The sequence below is a fragment of the Urocitellus parryii genome, chromosome 6, assembly GCF_045843805.1.
Source record: "Urocitellus parryii isolate mUroPar1 chromosome 6, mUroPar1.hap1, whole genome shotgun sequence".
Taxonomy (NCBI): Eukaryota; Metazoa; Chordata; class Mammalia; order Rodentia; family Sciuridae; genus Urocitellus; species Urocitellus parryii.
This window is the reverse complement of record NC_135536.1, coordinates 75555597-75571031: the sequence shown is the minus strand read 5'-3', so window position 1 is coordinate 75571031 and position 15435 is coordinate 75555597. Positions and strand designations below refer to the sequence as shown.

General features: G+C 32.6%; 1 protein-coding gene and 1 non-coding gene across 13 annotated transcripts in view; one reads left to right on the top strand and one right to left on the bottom strand.

Moving 5' to 3' along the window:
• The window catches only part of Ktn1 (kinectin 1), a 105562-nt gene that overhangs the window by 17404 nt on the left and 72723 nt on the right, over positions 1-15435 (top strand). For 11 of the 12 annotated variants that reach the window (XM_077800062.1, XM_077800060.1, XM_077800067.1 and 8 more), the window contains 2 exons: positions 3641-3706; positions 14000-14552. In XM_077800062.1, coding sequence (XP_077656188.1) covers positions 14030-14552 — 523 coding nt within the window. In that variant the 5' untranslated portion in view covers positions 3641-3706; positions 14000-14029. The remainder of the gene's footprint in view (positions 1-3640; positions 3707-13999; positions 14553-15435) is intronic. The other variant, XM_077800059.1, reaches the window with a different exon arrangement.
• On the bottom strand, positions 8431-8501 carry Trnav-cac (transfer RNA valine (anticodon CAC)). Its single transcript has one exon. It is a non-coding gene; the product is annotated as a tRNA-Val (tRNA).

Here is a 15435-nt window from a genome sequence, read left to right as displayed (position 1 = left end):
CTTTAAAAAAAAATGTCTGTTTAATTCATTTGCCCATTTAGTGATTGGGTTATTTATGTTTTGGGTGTTAATTTTTTGCAAACTTTTTTTTTTTTTTTTTTTTTTTTTTTTTGTGGTGCTGGTGATTGAAGCCAGGGCCTTGTGCATGTGAGGCAAGCACTCTACCCACTGAGCTATATCCCCAGCTCAAGTTTTTTGCATTCTTTTTATATTCTGGATATTAATCCTTTGTTGGAAGAGTAGCTGGCAAAGATTTTCTCCCATTCTGGTGGTGGCTGTCTGATCTTACTTTTAATCATTTCCCTTGCTCTGCAGAAGCTTTTAAATTTGAAACCATGTCATTTATTGATTGGGAGTCTGATTAAGAAAGTTGGTGCCTGTACCCATATGTTGTAGTGTTGATCCTGTATTTTCTTCTAAAAGTTGCAGTTGTTTCTGGTCTTTTATCTGGTCTTTTATCTACTTTGACTTGATTTCTGTTCAGGGTGAGCAATAGGGATTTAGTTTTATTCTTCTATATATGGATAACCAGTTTTCCCATCACCATTTGTTGAAGGTTATCTCCAGTGTATATTTTTTACACCTTTGCCAAGAACCAGATGACTGTATCTAAGTGGTTCTTCTCTGTTTTATGTTCTGTTCCATAGGTCTACATGTCTGTCCTTTTTTTTTTTTTTTGTAAATATTTTTTTTAGTTGTCAGTAGACTTTTATTTAGTTACATGTGGTACTGAGAATTGAACCCACTGCACACACATGCTAGGCAAGCGCTGTACCACTGAGCCACAACTCCAGCCCCTTTGTGTCTGTTTTTATGCCAATACTATGCTGTTTTTGTTATTATAGTTCTGTAGTATAATTCCAGATTAGGTATTGATGCCTCTGGCATTGTTCTTATTGCTTAGTATTGCTTTAGCTGTCCTTCAGTATGAGTTTTAGAAATTTTTTTCTAACTATGAAGAATGTCAGTAGTATTTTGAGGGGATTTGCATTGAATCTGTTGATTAAGTTTGGTAATATGGTCATTTTGATAATATTAAAATTCTACTTATCCAAGGACATGGAACATCTTTCCATCTTCTGATGTCATCTTTGATTTCTTTTTTTCTGTAGTTTTCATTACAAGATTCCTTGTTCAGATTTATTCCCAAGTATTTTATTTTTTTGAGGTTATTATGAATGGGATTGTTTTCCTTATTTCTTTCTCAGCAGAAAGATTCATAAAGAAAGGTGTTGACTTTTGTTTGTTGATTTTGTATCCTGCTAATTTGTTCAATTTGGTTATCAGCTCTAGAAGTCTTCTGGTGGAGATTTTTGGGTCTTATAGAATGTTGTCACTGGCAACAGGGATCATTTGACTAATTATTTTTATTGTTATCCCTTTAATTTCCTTGTCTTGCTTAATTGTTCTGGCTAGAGTTTCAAGAACTATACTGAATAGGAGTGGTGAGAGAGGACATGCTTGTCTTGTTCCTGATTTTAGAGGAAATTATTGTTTTTCTTTGTTCAGAATGATGTTGATTTTGGGTTTGTCATATATAGCCTTTATGATATTGAGGGAAGTTCCTTTATCTATAGTTTCTAAAGTGGTTTAAATGTGAATGGATGCTGAATTTTGTTGAAAACTTTTTTCTTTCTTTCTTTTTTTTTTTTTTTTGATACCAGGAATTGAACTCAGGGGCACTTGACCCTTGAACCCCATCCCCAACCCTATTTTGTATTTTATTTAGAGATAGGGTCTCACTGAGTTCCTTAGTGCTTCACTGTTACTGTGGCTGGCCTGATCCTCCTGCCTCAGGCTCCAGAGCCACTGAGATTACAGGTGTGTGCCACCATGCCTGGCGAAGGCTTTTTCTTTTTTTAAAAATATTTTGTTTTTTAGTTGTAGTTGGACATAATACCTTTATTTTATTTTTATGTGGTGCTGAGGCTAGAAGCCAGCACCCCACAGGTGCTAGGCGAGCGCTGTACTGCTGAGCCACAACTTCAGCCCTCCCATCCTAGGCTATTTCTTTTCTTCTTAAATTTACTTTTGCATTACAATTCTTAATACACCATAATACCATAATTTATCATATCTCTGATTATATAAGGTATGTTGACACCAAATCCACAGGCTTTTTCTTTATCTATTGAAACAATCATGTGTTTTTTGTCCTTAATTACATTTATGTGGTGAATTACATTTATTGATTTGTATAAGTTAGACCAGTCCTGCATTTCTGGGATGAAAACAACTTGATCATGATGTACTGTCGTCTTAATGTGTTTTTGAATATGGATTGCCAATATTTTATTAAGGGTTTTTTAATAAACTTTTTTGGCATTATAAATTTCAGTGTGTCAAAATGTAAATCACACTTATTTCCAATTCATAGTAATTATATACTTCTGATTTTTTTCTGTTCTTTTGTGGCTTTAAAGACCATATCATACTAAAACATCTTGATTTTGTGGTTCATAGTACTAGTGAATACAAATAGGATTGATGTACACTGTATTTATGAAATTGCATTATGAAAGAAGGTGAAGACTTACAAGGACTGCCTATATGTAAAATTATTTAATTCAGAAAAGTAAAACTCTTTTTTCTTCTCAAGGTTATAATGGATGCAACAAACTTGACAGTGTGATGCATCTGGCACTGTGTGGGGCTCCTAGAAGATAGATGGGAAAGATCATAGATAAATAGTCACTTTAAACTTTGAGTAATATAGATTGAACCTTTTATAATAAGTGAGAAAAAGTTTTTTAGTGAATGTTTTCTTAATCCATTGTTGTAGAGGTACATTTTCATGAAATGATGACCACGTGCTTATGAATGCAAACACAATGGCTCTTTATTTCAGTAAATCAGAATGGAAAAATTTCTTAATTTTTAGATTCTTTTTCTTTAACTTCACTCTATGGATTAATAGTCAAATAAGAGTTCATAAGTAATTTTTTGACCTATTTTAGTTGTTTAAATTGTGTGTACTTAGAGCATGTTCAAGATTTTGTTTTTATTCACATTTTTGCTGTTTATATAGACTGTGTATCTCTTTTCTTTTAAATAGCAATGATAGGAATTTGCTTGTGGAATGATATTAAAATTAAAACCAGTGTAGACTGAGAAAGTGTAGAAATTGAAATGTTGACTACAGAATAGATTATAAGGTTTTAGAAAAAATAATTAGGTTTTCAAGTATTATTTAATTGCTCTACTTGACTATAAAATGCTGTGACTTTGTACTTGGAAGCTTGTGATTGAGGAGCCAGAGAGTAGATGGGCTAGCACTCTTTATCCTGGCTTCCTATAAAGTGTATTAGGAACTAAAACAAAACAAAAACAAAAGGTCAGCAGTAATTCCTAATGTGAAAGAGTATGGGAATATTCTCACTTATATTTTGGTTGGAAGAGGTGTACTGCTTGCTTAAAAATACTACTTTTTTTAGTTTAGTATATTTCATATAAAATATTGTTTACTGACATTAACTGTCAGTTTTGTTACACATAGTGACACTTCTGATAATTAAAATTTCAATATTGAGCTTGGATCTAGAATCCTATGTTATTGGTTATTGTTTCTTCAGCGATTTTATTCCGTTATCCTCTGGCTTCTATTGCTGGCTAATGTGAGTCTAATTTTATTCCTTTATAGGTAATTTTTCCTGTGTTGCTTATAAGACTTGCTTTACACCTTTTGAATTATACAGTGTTACTACAGGTATGTAAAAAAACACTTTATTTATTCTGCCCAGATTTTGTTGTCCTTCTTGAATTGGAGATCCATAATGGCTAAGAATTTTCAACAATTTTTGAAAATTCTTAGCCATTTTCTGATCAGATATTCCCCTCCTTCTTTTCTCTCCTTGAATTCCCATTTGATTTATTGGACCTTCTTATTATATGCTTCTATTAAGGTTTCTTTCATATTTTCCCTATGTGTCCTTTTATGATGCATTGTCAGTTTTTGTCTGATCTGTCTTCCCATTTGATTATTCTTTAACTTTGCATAATTATCAGTTCTTTAGTTATAATTTATGGGTGCTTGTGTGTGTTGTGCATGTGTGTTTATGTATACACCCGTTTTGTTTTTTTTTCCCTTTTGGCAGAACTGGGGATTGAATTCAGGGCCTCATGAATGCTAGGCAGGTCTTCTACCACTAAGCTACATTCTCAACTCTTTCATTAATAATTTATTTTGAGACAGGGTTTCACTAAATTGCTAAGGCTTGTCTAGAAGTCAAGATTCTCCTGCCTTATCTTCCAAGTAGCTGAGATTACAAGGATTAGCCACCACACCCAGCACACATGATATCTAATTTACTTAGTTTCTACAAGTCTTTCTAATTTTTGTTGTGTTAATTGAGTGTTTTCTGATTTCTTTTACAGTTCTAATGATCGAGAAAATTAATAATTTTTCACTTTCTGTTGTCTGGAGTTCTTGGTGAAATATTCTGTTTGTTCTTTTTTTGATTGTAAGTTCACCTTCTACAAGAGTGTTTCTACAGATACTGTACTGTGCAGGCTAGACTGGATAGAAGGAATTTTTTTTTTTTTTTTTTTCTGGAGGAATTTTGTTTTCTTCCTAAGAGTCTTAGGCTTTCATGACCTTTGAGTCATTTTTACATTAATATTTTTGGTAGGTGCGGGGAGTGGGTAGTCTGGATTACAAACTGTAAATGCAAATCTGGGAATCCATGATTATGCAAGTCTTAAAGGAAACTTTTTATTTGGCATTTGGAAATCTGCAGTCTTTGTGTCTTTTTTTTCCTCATTGTGTTAACATGGGGATTTACCCCACTTCAGTCTCTCCTTCACTGATTGTGGACCCCTTGCAAAGTCTCTGTTCTATGTAATTTGTATCAATTTCATTTCCTCAAGAAATTGCAGGCCAACATCCTCCTTTCTTAGCTTTAAATAGACATTAACAGTATTTGATCTTTCTCCTCCTGAAGACAGGACTTCCTTTAATTTTAGAAAGCGTGCCTCTCCCCCCCCCCCCCAAGTACTGGGGATTAAACCTAGGGCCTCATATGTGCTAGGCAAATGTTCTACCCTTCAGCTGCACCTCCAACCCCAAACTTGTTATTTAATTTTATTTTTTAGTGCTTTCCTTTATTTATTTATTGGTTCTTTTTAAAACTTGACTATTTTAAAGCAAACATTTATTGATTTTTTAAATGGAAATAGTTTTAGTTTGTATTGTTAGAAATAGTCTCCAAATTGATTTTTTAAAGTCATGATTTAATTTTTACAATTTCAAATTACATGAAGTTTGACTTTGTATTATAAAAGTAATATAAGCTCATGGTGGGAAAATGCAAATATTATGAAGGATAAAAGGTTAAAAATTACCAGAAAGAATACTCAGAAATCATCACAGAATTAATGGTTGCTAATTTGTTCTTCCATGAGTTTCCTGTACCTATATGGGCATGACTCTCATGTAAAAGAACTTTGTTTTTTTGTATGCTATTATGTAGTTTGATATATGTGTGTGTTTACATACATACTACACACATACAAACACGTGTGTGTATATATTGTGTCTTATGTGTCATGATATACACACAAACATACACACATATAAAATATAAATTTTTTTTTTTTTTTGAAGCTGAATGTAGTGGTACATTCTTGTAATCTCAGCTACTTGGGAAGCTGAGGCAGGAGGATAGCAAATACAAGGCCAGACTGGGTAACTTAGGAAGAACCTGTCAAAAAATAGAAAGGGCTGGGAACATAGTTAAGTGGTAGAGCACCCTGGTTTCAAAACCCAGTGCTGGAAAAAAATATATATTTCAAATATGTACCCATATTATATGTGAAGCTGTATTTCAAGGTTAGTCATTTCCTTAATAGTAGGCCCAAGGATTATAAAGGTGCATTACAAACAGTGAACATAGAGTAAGTAAGTCCTTGTATTTATGTGATTGTGTCTATGGTATAAACTACCAGGAAAGAAATTTTCTCTGAAGAGGATGCACAGTTTTTATGTTTTTATTAAGGCTTTTCCAAATTTCTCTTGTATTGTACTAGTTAATACTCAAACTAAATGATAAAAGCATTATTTTTCATATTCTCTAGCTCATGCTTTTAAATATTTGCCAACCATAGTGAAGAGAGATAAATTTACAAACATGTAATTTTTTTATACCTTTATTTTATTTTTATGTGGTGCTAAGGATCATATCCAGTGCCTCATGTGCACCAGGTGTGTGCTCTACCACTGAGCCCCAGCCCTACAAACATGTAATTTTTAAAGATGTCTTTATCGAAGTATAATTGGCATACAACAAACTGTAAATTTTTCATATGTTTGAAGTGTACAATATGTGTTCTTCTGTGTATACTGGTGAAATGATCATGATCCTCCAGGAACTGAACATATGCATTACCTCCAAAATTTCTGGTTCCTGCCCTTAATAGCTTAAGTGAAAAGAAGGCACATACTGTTTTACTTTGCATATCTTTAATGTTACTGAGGTTGCGTTTCTAAAAAAAAAAAAAAAAAAAAAAAAGTACAATGAGTATCCTCCCCCCACCAACCTTCTAAATATGTCCTCTCATTCATTTTTCTCAAATTTTAAGTGGTATTTGTAAGTCAAGGCAGCCAGACCTTTACAATTTAAGGAAAAAAAACTATTTACTTTGTTTACATTATATATATATATATATATATATATATATATATATATATATATATATATATATATATATTGTTTTACTTTGTAAATATTGTAAAATTACAGATTTTTTGTGTTTAGTCACTTTATTTTTTTCCCTGTAAGCCTTTATATATCGTTTTCTCATCAGATTTGCCAGTCTTTTTCTTCATGTCTCTGGCTTTTATGTGAAACATAGAAAAGCCTTTTACAAAATAGATTTTTAAAAAAATGCCCATGTGTTTTGCTCTGGTTCTTTCATGATTTAACCTTTAAAACCTTGATCCATATATAATTGAGATGTAAGGACTTAATTTCTTTCTAAAATGGCTATCATTTGTGCCACTACTACTAACATTAAATATATATATATCTACCTATATTTATTTACCTATTGATTTAAAATGGTATTTTGATGATATACTGAACTTTTCATACATATTTGGGGGTATTTCTGTTGCATTTATTTGGCTGTTCTTGGGCAGTGTTTGTAAACTTTTGTTTCATAAGCAAAGTTTTTTTTAGTAGCTGCCCTAGGGTCATTTTGGGTTATATTTGACATCCTTGTCTTTGAGGTTGGTAAATTATATTTTAAGTATGATGTCTTTCTGGGGTTTGGCAAGAAAAATAAAACATTTGACTAGTACTTTTCATTGTTAAGTGACTAAGGTTATGTACTAGTCAAACTTCCTAAGGGACAGCGAATATTTAAATGACAGATTTCAAAGTAGGTATTTTTGTTTTCTAATAAATTTAATTGAGCACAAGTGTCAGTTATTAGGATGACCTTGTGATAGTAGGATTGAATATATTTGATAAGATTAGAGAGAAGACCACAGGGAGTCATCTCAGATTTTGGATTAAAAGTATGAAGAACTTGTCTAAAGAGGGTCTTTATGAGATGTTCATCCCTGGTTTTCAAGTATAGGCTGACTGACCATTTATCTGGGTTCAGTCTCTGAGTGTCTAATTGTATTAGATGGTCTTTTCCAACCTAACAATCTTGTAAAAAGAAAAGGTAGGTCAAGATCATAGATTTTTAGGGGGAGAAAATATTTCCATACATAGTATAGTTGTTTTATAGTTACATTATTGCTATGAATTTCATGTTCTAATGTTAACTTTTGAATAGTTTTGATGACTTCATGTTTGTCTTTGGAAACCAATTTTGTATATTGATTTGAAAGACTTAAGTATTTAAAAAAATTATTAGAGGCTGGAATGTAGGTTAGTGGTAGAGTGCTTGCCTAGCATGCTCAAGGCCCTGGGTTCCAACCCCTAGCATTGGGGGTAAAAAAGTTATGAACTGTCCAATTCCTTTTCAGTTTCTTAGAGAAGTTGTTTGAGCTGACTTACCTATTTTCATATTAAAGGAAAAATGTAAATTCGATTTTAATAGAAATTTCAAGTTTTGTGGCATGAGACCTAATGGAGAAATTAAATTTCATTGTTTACTTCATATGTAGTAGCAGTATTTCAGAATGGATACTGCTGAAATAACTTAGGGGTATATTAATAAGATGTGAGTTATACAAATAACTATGTTACAATTGCACTACATCTTTGAGATTTCATTGTCTGTAAAGTTAATTTTAGAAAAGATATTGTAAATGGAGTTCCCATGTGTTTGATTTACTAGATTATTTTGTTTTTTGGTTGCTTTGAATCTTTTCTCCTGTTACTTTAAGATGATTTTATTGTGCATTCCAGGGAAACTATACTTTTGTCAGAGTAACTGACTTAGGAGGATATGAATTTAGATGAGTTTTTGTATTTTTTTTGGTGATGCTGGGGATTGAACCCAGGGCCTTGTGCATGTGAGGCAAGCACTCTACCAACTGAGCTATGTCCCCAGCCCTGAGTTTTTGTATTTTGATGGCCATTTTAGGAAGTGGTTAGTCTTATTTTTATATTGTGTTGTTCATCTTTTTCTTATTGATTTGTAGGAACAAGTTTGTTTTTTAAAATGCTTACTAAAAATAATATATACTTATAAACATTTAAACATGTAGAACTGTATAAGAGGAATAAATCCAGATATTTAGCTGTATACTTTTTCATATTTATGTATAGAACTTTATCTGGATGTTTTTATTTGATCTGAATGATTCAAACTTTTCTCTACTGACATGAAATACTCACAATAAATTAATTTTTTGTATGTATTTGCATTTGGTTTCATTTTTGAATTTTTTTCTCTTTTATCTTTATCACACTGCAGTATATTGCAGCCTTTCTATTTGTTAAGACGATTTGCTAGCTCATAAAATTCTGCGTATGTGCTCTGGAATCATAAAACTAGCTGTAGACATGTTACTTGAATTGGAAGAGGAGGGGACCACATCAAAGCTTGTGTTAGTTTTTTTTTTTTGTTGTTGTTGTTCTGGTTTACAGATAGCAAGTACTTCCCTTCTAAACTAAATCACAAATTTATTTAAGGTAAGCATATGTATTTGTGAACACTGATAAACATCTTGTTCAAATTTTAAAATTTAGGTGGAGAATACAAATGAAGGACTAGGGATATAGCTCAGTGACAGACTGCATTGATTTGATTTATTCTTTTCAGATATATCTGAACCATTGAAGTCCTTATAATTGGTCTCTCTGAACCTACTTGTGACCAATTTGTTGGGTTTAATTTTTTTTTTTTGGTACTGGGGATTGAACTCAGGGACACTCAACCACTGAGCCACATCCCCAGTCCTATTTTGTATTTTATTTAGATGGGGTCTCACTGAGTTGCTTAGCCTTGCCATTGCTGAGGCTTTGAACTCACGATCCTCCTGTCTCAGCCTCCAGAGCAGCTGGGATTACAGGCGTGTGCCACCACACCTGGCATATGGATGTTTTAAATTTTGATTGTTTTTTTTTTGTTTGTAGAATCCTAATTCAAATCTACCTAATCACTTTTTTTTAAGAAAAAATATTTTTTAGTTGTAGATGGGGACACAATTCCTTTATTTATTTATTTTTATGTGGTGCTTAGGATCGAACCCAGTGCCTCACACATGCTAGGCAAGTGCTCAACCACTGAGCCACAACTTCATCTCTGCCTAGTCACTTTTAATAGTTTTAGTTCTTTCCTCATTTTTCCAATTCCCTTTTATTTGTGTTGTAACCTGTATTTGTAAATTGCAATCTCTTAAGTCTTTACAGACTTTAAATCTTTAATTCTTTAGCTTGTTTCTGCTGCCTTTTGCTCATAGTGACTTATCACATGTTCTTTCATTTGAGTCATGGACTCATATCTGCATCATAGTATTTGAAAATCTTGAACTTGGCTTGAGTGAAGATTCCACTAAAGAGGATATGCTTTTGCTTCTCCCTTTTCTTGGGCCCACTTAAATTTTTTGGTTTGGCATTTCCAAGATCATGCAAATAGTTTGTGCTGTAAAGCTATGTAGGAAACCTGTATATTTTAATTTTTAGGGAATGCCATGGATGAAGGCACAATTGGAACTACAAGCCAAGACTTTTGATGTCCATTTTAGTGTATTGTTATAATGTTATTCACCATTCTTAAAATAATTTACTTTTTTTAAGGACATATCTGGAGTATATATAACATGCTTACTTTATTTGATGACAAGTAACTACACAATATTTAATTTTTAAATTTTAGTTTATATTTATAATAAGCAGATTTTTGTGCCTTCAGAGAAGTTTATAAAATTTAACTCAGTGACATCGCTCAGTTTTTGTAAGAGCAAGCATAAGTTATATAGAAGGATGAGTAAATAGAATTTTAAACTTGTTGATTAGCATTCATAGTACATAACTCTGAGATGAGAACTTCAATATTGTTTTGCTACAGATTAATGCCAGGCTTTGTGCATGCTGGGTAAGTGCTCTACCACTGAGCTACATCTCCAGTCCTTTAATTTAATTTAATTTTATTTTATTTTGTGTGTGTGTGTGTGTTTATTTTTTAATGTGGCACTGGGTATTGAACTTGGGGCCTAGTGCATGCTGGGCAAGCACTCTACTATTGAGGTACCTATCCCCAGACCCTCTACATACTATTAATTTATTATCTTTTGAATTCTTTACAGAGAATGCAGTGATGAAAAATCCCATTCTTGTTCTAGAGCAGGGCTTTTAACCTGGGGTTTGTGCATACACTTCTGAGAGTCCAGAAACTTGAAATTAAATTAATGAGTACATATGCCTTTCTTTGAGAAAGAGGATTGGTATCTTTAAACCATTTCTGGAAGGATTTGTGTCTGAATAAAAAATGAAAAAGACTTATATGAAATGTGGTTTCAGAATAGTTTGGACTTGATTTCTTATGATCCCATGGATATATCAGTCCTGATTGACTTGACAGAGAAATTTTCTTCAACACTATTGGCTGTTTATTACATTCAGATTGGACTCTTTTATGTGTGATTAGGTTAGGGCATCTGATAATAGGGGAAAAGCAAATATTGGTGATTTGTGCCAATTCTCAATTCAAAACATGAACCTCTGCCTGTCTGTGTTATCAACTCAACATACATTTATAGAATTATATACGGTGGACTTAGAAAAAAAAAAAACTGGGGTCTATCACCTAGAGCTAAATTAACTTTCTTTTAGCCTCTTTCCCCTTTATTTTTTCATTGCCCCCCACCTTAAATCTTTCCATTTTGCTCCCCACTCACTTCCCGTGTATTTTATTCCTAATCTCCTTTTGCCTCCTCATTGTTGCCTATGGGTATAATGTAAATTTGAAGCATATTAATTGCTTTGTAAAAGCATTTATTCACTTAGCATTCATTTTTATTCACCTTTAGTTATTGAACTTATTATATGTAACATGTTTTGATTATAAAATAAAATTTTGAGTTTGGCTTTTTAGTAGAATTGCTTTGAACAAATAGCTTTAGTATTTATAGTTGTAATAGCTGTACTTCGAGTTAATTATGATGCTGGATGTTTTATGTCTCCAGTTTATGTAATGTTGCTATGTATATCTTTATGCTTTTTATTGCAAATACATTTCATTGGATGAAGAATCAGGATTATTGTTTTAAATTAATGGAAACATTGCCTCAATTCTTAATGTTTTGGCATCTGGTTAGGCTCCTCTAGTTGCAGAATGAAACCCAAGTGAGCTCAGGTGAAAGGGAATTGAATTATATGAAAGGAATCCCATGAAAATCTAAAGACAGGAAACATGATTCCTTCAGTTCTGTGTGGGACCTGGAAAAGGAATCTAGAAAGTCGTCAGAATCTTTGAAGAAAAAATGTTTCAGACTTTTTGGGGTTTTATGTTGTCGGTCTCCCTGAACATTTGCTTCTTTTCCTTTCTGTACAGGAAGACATGCTCTGCTTGAACATAAATTCACTTTCTTAAGCCTTAGGTTTGTATAGGACTGTAGCTTGCTTCATCAGGGCTTTCCGATTTTGACTTGACCTCTTCTCTCTCCCCTCCCTGCCACCACCACATCCTAGTCCTATTTCTCTTCTTCCTTCAGTACCACTTGCTGTTGCTGCTGTAAAGCTGTTGCTTCTTCAGGGTTAGTGTCTCCCTTAGCCTCTTTTCATCCCCAAACAAAAATTTTAAATGTGTTCCAACTCATTGGTTTGTCTTCTTTCCCAAACTCTCCCACCAAGTGAACAGGTTTTCTATACTATGGATGCTATGCTTAAAACAAAAGCAACCCCCCCCCACACACACACACTCCACCCTAAACCTCTGCTTTTTATAAACAGGCACAGTAAAAGGTGTCTAATAATTTAGAAATAGTTCATGTTAACATGAAGTTATCAGGGAGGAACAATTCTGTGTTAGGTTTCTTTTGCTATGTTGGTGATCCCTTATCCCCTTCAACTTGTTAAAATCTTAGTTGAGGGTTGTATAAATGTTATTTTAAAAATTGCTTATGAAAATGGGAAATGTTAAATGTCATTTCAGTCATCAAGATTTATAGTGCCTGTTGAACAAACTACTTTATCCTTAGGTTCCATTTTCATTTCTTTGCAGACTTGGGTCATTGCTGGTGAAACTTGAATTAAGCCTTATATTCAATAAACTTAGATTTATTCAACTTAAAAGCATGTTTTCTAGGGTTTAAAATAATTCTTAGGATAAGTGACTCTTCTGCTTAGGTGGAATTGGTTTCTTTTTCTAATCTTGTTTTTAACTTTTAAGACTGATAACTTAAACTTCAGGAATTCTCAGATTTGTACATTAAATATGCAAAAGCTAACTTGCTTTATTCCTAAGCATGTCCTGGGGTTTAATTACATCTGCATTTATACATCTTGCCTTTTTCGGTAACATATTTTAGAGGACATAAGAATTGAAGCCACCTTTATGTGGCTTTATATATATACTTAGAGGGATATTGAGATTTAGAACCTGAACATTAGTATCATTTTTACGTTGAGATGTAATTTTAGCAAAAACTACTGCTCAGGTCAGGAATATGATATCTATTCAAGGTAGATATGACCAGGTAGTCAGATCATATCTGTTTTCTTTCCTGTAGCTATTTGGTTAATGTAAAATTAGGGCTTATGCACTACCAATGAGGGCCAGCCCTTTTCTTTTTAGCATTTGGGTAGGCTATTGGTGACGAAGTCTTGCTTTTGCAGTATAACTTGTTTTATGCAGTAAGGGGTGCCTTGAATTAGCGAAACATTTACTTTGTCATGTATTTTATTGTCAAAGCCACAACCTAACATTTTGATATTATTATAATTCCATATTCTTGATGTATTCCACCACAACTTGAGTCTATTAGTAACAGAATAAACAGAATAAAGATGCTAGTAGTTAACTGAGTGGTCTTAAATCTACAAATGAAGGTGTGAACTACCTTTATTTTTTTTCCATTAAAAGCAAAATACTTTTAATGAATATCAAGTGTTGGTAATAATTGACACCCTGTCCCCGCTTCACATATACATCATTATACAACAAAAGGAAAAACGATAAATACTAAAACGTATCAAAAGTGGGGCTTAGAGTGTAGTACAGTGATAGAGCACATACCTAAGTACAGGAGGCTCTGGGTTGAATCCTTAGCATCACAAACAACCCCTCCCTCAACAAATATAAAATGATATTTGGGAGGAAAAACATTTCAGTTTCCTCCCAGTAGGATCTTTTCACATGGTTAACAAATGCAAGAATGTGCTTTAAATACTCTAAAATTTTTAGGTACCTCACATTTCCTTTTTAGTTTGAATTGTAGTTGGCAGAGTAATCAAGTACATGATTTAAATAACTAACTTGTTTACATTGTTTAGATTTATAGATCAGGTTAGATCTGAAATGCCATTTGAAAGAGCAAGGGTTTTGTAAATTTAATTTTTTATGAGACTGACTGAGGTTGTTTTTGTTTTTGTCCATTTAGGTTTTATAGGTTCATATTAATAAAAGCACCATGGAGTTTTATGAGTCAACATATTTTATTGTCCTTATTCCTTCAATAGTTATTACTGTAATTTTCCTCTTCTTCTGGCTTTTCATGAAAGAAACATTATATGATGAAGTTCTTGCAAAACAGAAAAGAGAACAAAAGCTTATTCCTACAAAAACAGATAAAAAGAAGGCAGAAAAGAAAAAAAACAAAAAGAAAGAAATCCAGAATGGAAACCTCCATGAATCTGATTCAGAAAGTGTACCTCGAGACTTTAAATTATCTGATGCTTTGGCTGTAGAAGATGAGCAAGTTGTACCTGTTCCATTGAATGTGGTTGAAACTTCAAGTAGTGTTAGGGAAAGAAAAAAGAAGGAAAAGAAACAAAAACCTTTACTTGAAGAGCAAGTCATCAAAGAAAGTGATGTATCAAAGGTTCCTGGCAAAAAAGTAGAACCTGTCCCAGTTACAAAACAACCCACCCTGCCCTCCGAAGCAACTTCCTCAAAGAAGAAACCAGGGCAGAAGAAGTCTAAAAATGGAAGCGGTATTGTAATATATTTAACTTCATTGCATGTTTGTAGTTAGATGAACCCAAGATTATTCTTTTTACTGTGTGTTTGCCTTCATTAACATTAATTGCTATTAGAAATTACTATTGATCATAAAATAACATTTTAAAATTCTTATGGAAAGACCTTTAATGAAAATTTTGTAAATCTGACTTTTTTTTTTATTAAACCACTAAGGGCTTATAGTTATCAGGAGTTAGAAATGTTTACATTTATTTTAACCAACTCTTTGTAATCAGTGTGATAAGAATTAAGGATGAAAAGATTAGTTTTGATCATATGTTAATTATGTATACATTTATCATATATCTGTTTTATGCTAGGTATTATACTAGGTACTGGGGCTACAGAGGTGAATAGTGCATTTTCCAGGTAGTCACATGCTAGCTGTTAATACAAACATAAATAGGTTATTATAATATAAAAAGTTTATTATGCTAATCTAAGTATGTCTAAACTAATGTAGAAATTCTACGGAAGACCACTTAGAGCAAGTTTTAAAGTTTGAATAAGTGCTAGCTAGGATTTTATTTTATTTTTTGGGCGGGGGGTAGATAGGAAGGGGTAAAATATGATTATTAATAGGTATGTTCAGTTGTTCATATCCATGGATTCTATATCCTTAGGTTCAATCAACTGTGGATTGAAAATATTGGAAAAAATTTTATCTGTATTGAACACATACAAACTTTTTTCCTTGCCATAAGAATATTCCCTAAATAATTCAATATTGTAACAATAGTTTATAGCATTTGTATTGTATTAGGTATTCTACATAATCTAGAGAAGATTTAAAACTATATGGGAGAATGTGCATAGGTGATATATTAATACTATGTTGTATTATATAAGGGACTT